We start from the raw sequence: 7081 nt of genomic DNA on the forward strand, positions 1-7081 counted from the left end.
TCAAAATGAGTGAGTGTCTTTTTATGACCAAAAAAAGTGTTCCTTGTTAATGAAACAGGTATCTTGGCTCTACTTGCCGTTTTCTAAATTAGGGGTTATTGATAGTATAAGTTTATTTCTGCCATTAAAAAATTGATAAAGAAGTACTTATCTGTTTTTATCTTGTACACACATAAATACACTTTCAAAACATGTGACTTTTGTTAGTGTATGGAGACCTTGAAATGTGAAAAAAAAAAACCATTTCGCAGGCCGGTTTAGGTGAAAATGGCGTTCTGATCAAGGACAGCATCACGCAAACATATAGACAGCCTCAGGCAAGGAACTTTGTTGTAAAAATCTGTTATATGTTTCAACTTTATTTAAATCATTTAGTATTAGTGGTTTTCTGTCTTCTTTCTGGAGTCAGGCTTGCATCAAGTTTGTTTGATAGATTGTCACGTCTTGGGGGCAACTTTCGTTTCGCTTGATTTTCTATGGAAAATAAGACTCTGCGTATAATTTTTTTCTTTGTTTTGTGTGGTACTGATCCTAATTAATTACAATAACATCCATGTTCACAGTATTTCACAGTTTTATTTTTGACTGGAAGTGTGAGAGAATGGGAAATGGCTGAAATCAATACCGTGAAACCTGCCGTGGTTTCTTTCGCAATCAAAGTTTTAACATGCTTTTGAAGAATTGATGGGAACACTTTAAAATCTTTCTGTACGTACGATCTTTTCCCAGTTTGTGAATTTAGTGTGAGAACCCGTACGCGTATTGTAAGTTCGTTGTCACTATGGGTATTAACAGCGTGGTTAATAACATCGTCAAAGAGCTCATGATCAGAGTGACCGTAGTGTGCATCTGAAATTTATGTGTTTAACTGTAACAACTTGAAGAAAGAACAAGCCTGCGTTACTTGACTGAAATGCAAAAACCTCCAACTACTGTCACGTAAAACTAGGTAAAAAATACATGAAAATGGAGGTTAGAGAAAAGTTTCAATGCCTGGTGCACGTACAAGAGAAGACTGGGGCCCGTGACTGTCAGAAATGGATAAGTCTGGGGCGCGTAAACACTGAGTACAAGGGTACCCTTTTATTTTGTTCTCGTACTTCTTCGCGATACATCTAGTCATTATAATGCACGTTTTCCCTAGAGTTAAAGAGAGTCTAAAAAATCAGTTTTTGTGGATAGCATACTAATGGACTGCGTATCTTTAGTGTTTTTACCATTTTTTTTCTCTCCAACGTAGTCACATTTTCGTTGAAATCAAGTTTTCTTGAGTGATTGTGCTTAAACAAAACGCCTAAAATTCAAACAAAAAACTGCGACTGCTTAGTGCAGAAAACATTCACAACCATAACTAAACTAATCTGTTTTTAGTACGCTTCTGATTCTTTTCTATAATACAATTTTAGGCAGCATACATTCACACCGCCGCTTTCGCCCTCTGAGTACAAAATAGAGCCTTACAACAGTCTCAGTGGGTACGTATATTGGGCGTAACGTGTTTCGACACGACTCGAGTGGCAAAGAACATACCCTGCAATTCCCGTCTCAGTCAGTGAAGCCGTTTTGTCATCATACCCGGCCACAGACAGACACACACAAACCAGCTTTTTTTTTTCTTTTTTTTTTATATTTAGTCAAGTTTTGACTAAATATTTTAACATCGAGGGGGAATCGAAACGAGGGTCGTGGTGTATGTGTGTCTGTGTGTCTGTGTGTGTGTAGAGCGATTCAGACTAAACTACTGGACCGATCTTTATAAAATTTGACATGAGAGTTCCTGGGTATGAAATCCCCGAACGTTTTTTTCATTTTTTTGATAAATGTCTTTGATGACGTCATATCCGGCTTTTCGTGAAAGTTGAGGCGGCACTGTCACGCCCTCATTTTTCAACCAAATTGGTTGAAATTTTGGTCAAGTAATCTTCGACGAAGCCCGGACTTCGGTATTGCATTTCAGCTTGGTGGCTTAAAAATTAATTAATGACTTTGGTCATTAAAAATCTGAAAATTGTAAAAAAAAATAAAAATTTATAAAACGATCCAAATTTACGTTCATCTTATTCTCCATCATTTGCTGATTCCAAAAACATATAAATATGTTATATTCGGATTAAAAACAAGCTCTGAAAATCAAATATATAAAAATTATTATCAAAATTAAATTGTCAAAATCAATTTAAAAACACTTTCATCTTATTCCTTGTCGGTTCCTGATTCCCAAAACATATAGATATGATATGTTTGGATTAAAAACACGCTCAGAAAGTTAAAACAAAGAGAGGTACAGAAAAGCGTGCTATCCTTCTTAGCGCAACTACTACCCCGCTCTTCTTGTCAATTTCACTGCCTTTGCCATGAGCGGTGGACTGACGATGCTACGAGTATACGGTCTTGCTGAAAAATGGCATTGCGTTCAGTTTCATTCTGTGAGTTCGACAGCTACTTGACTAAATGTTGTATTTTTGCCTTACCCGACTTGTTTCTTTTACATTTCAGGTTATATTTCCATTAAATTACTTTTTAATTCAACAACAATCTGTGTGTGCGTGCGTGCGTGCGTGTGTAGTTGTGCGTCTGTTTATTCATTCGTTTGTTTGCGTGTACGCGCGCACATGTGTGTGTAGGGGGAGGTGTGTGTGTGTGTGTGTGTGTGTGTGTGTGTGTGTGTGTGGCCCCATCCCCCGCCGTCCGGGAACACAACTGCCGTAACTCCATTTTTTGCTTTTTTGACATTTTTGGCATACCATATCAGCATATCAAGGGGCATAACTTAGCAAAGTCGTAAACACTATCTCCTATAAATAAACGCCCTGTCATCAAAAAACAATTACTGTATCTCAACTCACTTCGAATCTTGTGGGAAGAAGACTGCCGTAAATTGATTTACCTCAACTGTATTTGTATTTTTCATTTTTTGCCGGATACACAACTGTCGTATGTCAACTTACGGTTGTAGCATTGCAGATTTTTACAAAATGATTGCTAGGAATGCCTCAAGTTTCTCACATACGACAATTGTTCTCCAGCTTTCTCTTCAATTTTAATACTTTTCGTAAAAATTGCGATTCACATTTTTATTTTACTTTCTTGTTCCTGTTGTTTGGCGCCACAATTGCCAAAACATCAAACCACGAAAGCTGAAGCATCAAACCACGAAAATAGGTAAGTGAAAATATCCAAGATCTCTTAATAAAGCCTACAACGAATATCAAAATAAACCAATGCATATTACCAAGCATTTAAGACTATAATAACCAGTATTAATCATTATTTAGCACAACTTCGTTGTTTTGTATAATTGTATTGGTGGGGGACACCGGGGCAGGTTGAGACACGAGGCAGGCTGACTGACACGTAACATTCTGGCAGATTTTGTTGTTGTTGAGATTTTGTTTTTTTGAAAAATTAGTACACTTTAATATTACTTTTGTTCCACGAACAGTATCTGCAATGAAATATCGAGTGAAACCATCATAAGTCTCATAAATATTTTTAAGATTTGAAATCTAGTAAGGCATGCTTAGCATGGGCGTGCCCCATCTTGCCATATTTTTGTCCTTGAGTTTCAAAGCGTTGCTTTCCTTTCTGTTTTGGTCAGTGTTTGCCAACCATGGGAATCCATGTCCGAGGAAGCTTTCATCAAGGGGATTCCAGATTCGAGGGTCGGGGAAGGCAGTGTACGGCCATGGCAATGCGAGCAGTGGCACATCACTGTGTCAAGGACGTGTCTCTGTGGACCACGCAGGATCTTGATGAAATACTACATGACGGAGACAGGCTGTACTTGTCTGCAGCTGAAGCCCATGACGTCACAGTGCTTTTCCCTAGTGAAGCTATTCAAACTGTAGTGATTGAAGGACGCAAAGTAAACCTTCATGTCGACAATAATCGCAATGGAATGCTTGGCAGCAGAGATGCTTCCCTCGATGAGGGTGCAGTGACTTTACAGCAAACTGTTGAACAGATTGAACATGCTGCAGTCTTCACTGTTGGGGGTGTCTTTTCTTCTTATACCATTGGCATCATGAAAGTTCTGTCAACATTTTACGTATTTGATTCCCACAGCAGGGATAAGAAAGGAATATGTCATCCTGAAGGTCGTGCTTGTGTTACTAAGCATGAAGGATCTGAGAGTTTGATCAGCTTTATGCATGATCTGTGTCAGTCGCTCGGGATGTCCAACGAGGCTGTGTTTGAAGCTGTGAATGTGTATGCCTCTGTTGAGATGACGGAAGACACTGTTCCACTACCCCACCTTAGACAATTTGAAGATGAGGATGACATTCCCCTGATCCGTCTTAAACCAGGCAGACAAGATGAGGATGAGAATGACGTTCCAATGAGACACCTTGAACAAGGTGAGGATGAGGATAACATTCCCTTGATTAACCCAAGAAAAGGCAGACAAGACGAGGATGACAATGATGTTCCACTTAGCCACCTTAGACAAGTTGACGACGAGGATGACATTCCACTACCCCACCTTAGACAATTTGAAGATGAGGATGACATTCCCCTGATCCGTCTTAAACCAGGCAGACAAGATGAGAATGAGAATGACGTTCCAATGAGACACCTTGAACAAGGTGAGGATGAGGATAACATTCCCTTGATTAACCCAAGAAAAGGCAGACAAGACGAGGATGACAATGATGTTCCACTTAGCCACCTTAGACAAGTTGACGACGAGGATGACATTCCACTAAGTCACCTTCGGAATGTTGATCCGTGCATTGAAATGGAGCATGAATCGGATGGAGATGTCCCACTTCCAACAATTAACCAGTGTTTGACAACTGAATGTGCCGAGTCAGAGGCTTCTTCGGATCATCTAAGCGATGGCGATGATTATGTTCCTTCAAAGGAAGAATTGAAATTTCTGGATTGTTCATCATCTGAGATGAGCTGGGATGAAGACTATGGTGATGCTGTTTGGTGTAGCACAGCAGGACACCCTGCATCTTCTGAAAACCAAGAGGAAGTGACAGACCCAGAGCATGTAAGAAGTGAGCAAACACGTGACAGTGACAGTGACGCAAGCAATACTTTAATTGGATCACCCACTGCAGGACATTCCCAAGCAACAAGTCCATTTACCGTTCCCACTCAGGACAAGCCGAGGCAATCCAGAAAAAGACTCCGACATGAGGATGATTGGAAAGAGAACAAGAGAAAACGGCTCAGGAACAGTGGAGAAAGTTATGTATCAAGAGCAGGAAAACTCAAGAGAAAAAGAGAGCTGAAATCAGGTTGTGGGGACCAATGCAGAAATAAGTGCAAGTCAAAAGTCTCAGAGGATGAAAGGATCCAAATTTTTCACAGTTTCTGGAAATTGGGTTGTCTCACACAACAGAGGCAGTACTTGTGTAAAACAGTCAAGAAACGTGAGAAAAAAAGTACACACACAAAGTCATCTTCAAGGAGAGGTTCCACTTATGAATACCACCTGCACATCCATGGAAAGATAGTTAAAGTTTGCAAGAAGATGTTTCTTGATACTCTGGATATATCAGACACGGTTGTTGCCACATCACTGAAGAATATTAACTCTCTGGGAACCTGTGATGCAGAAAAGCGGGGAAAGCAAAGCCAAAGAGGCAACTCAAAGGACAGTGAGAAGGATGAGATTAGAAAGCACATCAACAGCTTTGCGAGAGTGGAGAGTCACTATGCAAGGAAAGATTCAACACGAGAATACCTGGAAAGTTCCCTCAGTCTGCTGAAGATGTATGAGCTCTACGTTCAAAAGCGGGAAAAGGAAGGATGCAAAGCTCCCGCTAGTGAAACCACCTACAGATATGTTTTTAATCGTGAATTCAACATCAGCTTCCATAAACGAATGAAAGACCGATGTGATATCTGTGCCGCCTATGAGAACGGATATTACGATCACACAGAAGAGGGCGAGTACAAAAAGCATAACCAGATGAAAGAAGATAGCAGAAAATTCAAAGATGAAGTAAAAGCGAGATTAAAGGATGATCCAAGTCTTGCAGCGGCAGTGTTTGATCTTGAAGAAGTTCTGCCGACCCCTTCAAGTGTTGAGTCATGCCTGTATTACAAGAGAAAACTGAATACCTACAACTTGACAGTGTATGATTACAGAAACGGACAAGGATATTGCAATGTCTGGGCAGAAACTGCATCGAGCAGGGTATCGAATGAGATTGCCAGCTGTGTTTATAGATACCTGGAACGCATCAGCAAAGAGGGGGGTGTCAAGAAAGTGGTGTTATTTTCGGACAGCTGTGGAGGGCAAAACAGGAACAAAAACTTCCTTACAATGCTCTGGTATGCCCTGACAAAGTTTCATTTTGATGAAATAGAGCACGTGTTCTTTGTATCGGGTCACTCTCAGAACGAAGGGGACAGCATGCATTCTGTCATTGAACGGATGAGTAGACACGTGGCCGTGTACACCCCGAGCCAGTGGGCACAGAATATGAGAACAGCCAAGCGACATGCACCTCTGTACATTGTTGACGAGCTGGTTCAGTCGGACTTTTTCGACTTTAAGAAAGTAGCAGAGCTGTTGAAGAATTTCCAGTTGGACACAAAGAAAGAGAAAGTTAGGTGGTTGGACGTGAAAAGATTTAAGCTATCGTCACAAGAACCAAATGTCGTAGACGTTGGTTATGACTACACAGGCGATTACTGCCAGCTCAATTTGGTGCGAAAACTGAGAGCTGTCCATAGCATCCCAGATCCTGCTGACATTGTCTTGGAAAACGTTTCAAAAGCCCCATTACCGATTACCAAAGAGAAGTACAATGATCTGGTCAATCTCTGTGAAAGGTACATCATCCCAAAGGCACATCACCACTACTTCAGATCGTTGCCCCATGATGCCTAATTGGCTTTACTGTGGTCAGCATTCAAACAGTGAAAAAGGCGTTCATGTTCAAGTGAGCAGTATCACATAGAGTTTCGTGGTGGGTGTGAACTTCTTTTCTTCTTTTACACCCAGCACATTTCAGGTGTTCAGAACGTGAGCATGAACAGTCAGGCCAACAGCTCCTAAAGAATGACAACAATTTAAAGAGACCAATGCACATAAGCAATACTAACGACGTTTTATTTT

The 7081-nt window shown here is 40.6% G+C and overlaps 1 protein-coding gene across 1 annotated transcript; it reads left to right on the forward strand.

The window, feature by feature from the left end:
- The first annotated feature begins 3007 nt into the window (after nucleotides 1-3007).
- LOC138960874 (uncharacterized) lies at nucleotides 3008-6853 on the forward strand. Its single transcript, XM_070332510.1, has 2 exons — nucleotides 3008-3162; nucleotides 3599-6853. The coding sequence occupies exon 2, from the start codon at nucleotides 3611-3613 to the stop codon at nucleotides 6851-6853; it is 3243 nt and encodes a 1080-aa protein (XP_070188611.1). The 5' UTR covers nucleotides 3008-3162; nucleotides 3599-3610.
- The last annotated feature ends 228 nt before the right edge of the window (nucleotides 6854-7081 follow it).

The sequence above is a fragment of the Littorina saxatilis genome, linkage group LG3 (genome assembly GCF_037325665.1).
Source record: "Littorina saxatilis isolate snail1 linkage group LG3, US_GU_Lsax_2.0, whole genome shotgun sequence".
Taxonomy (NCBI): Eukaryota; Metazoa; Mollusca; class Gastropoda; order Littorinimorpha; family Littorinidae; genus Littorina; species Littorina saxatilis.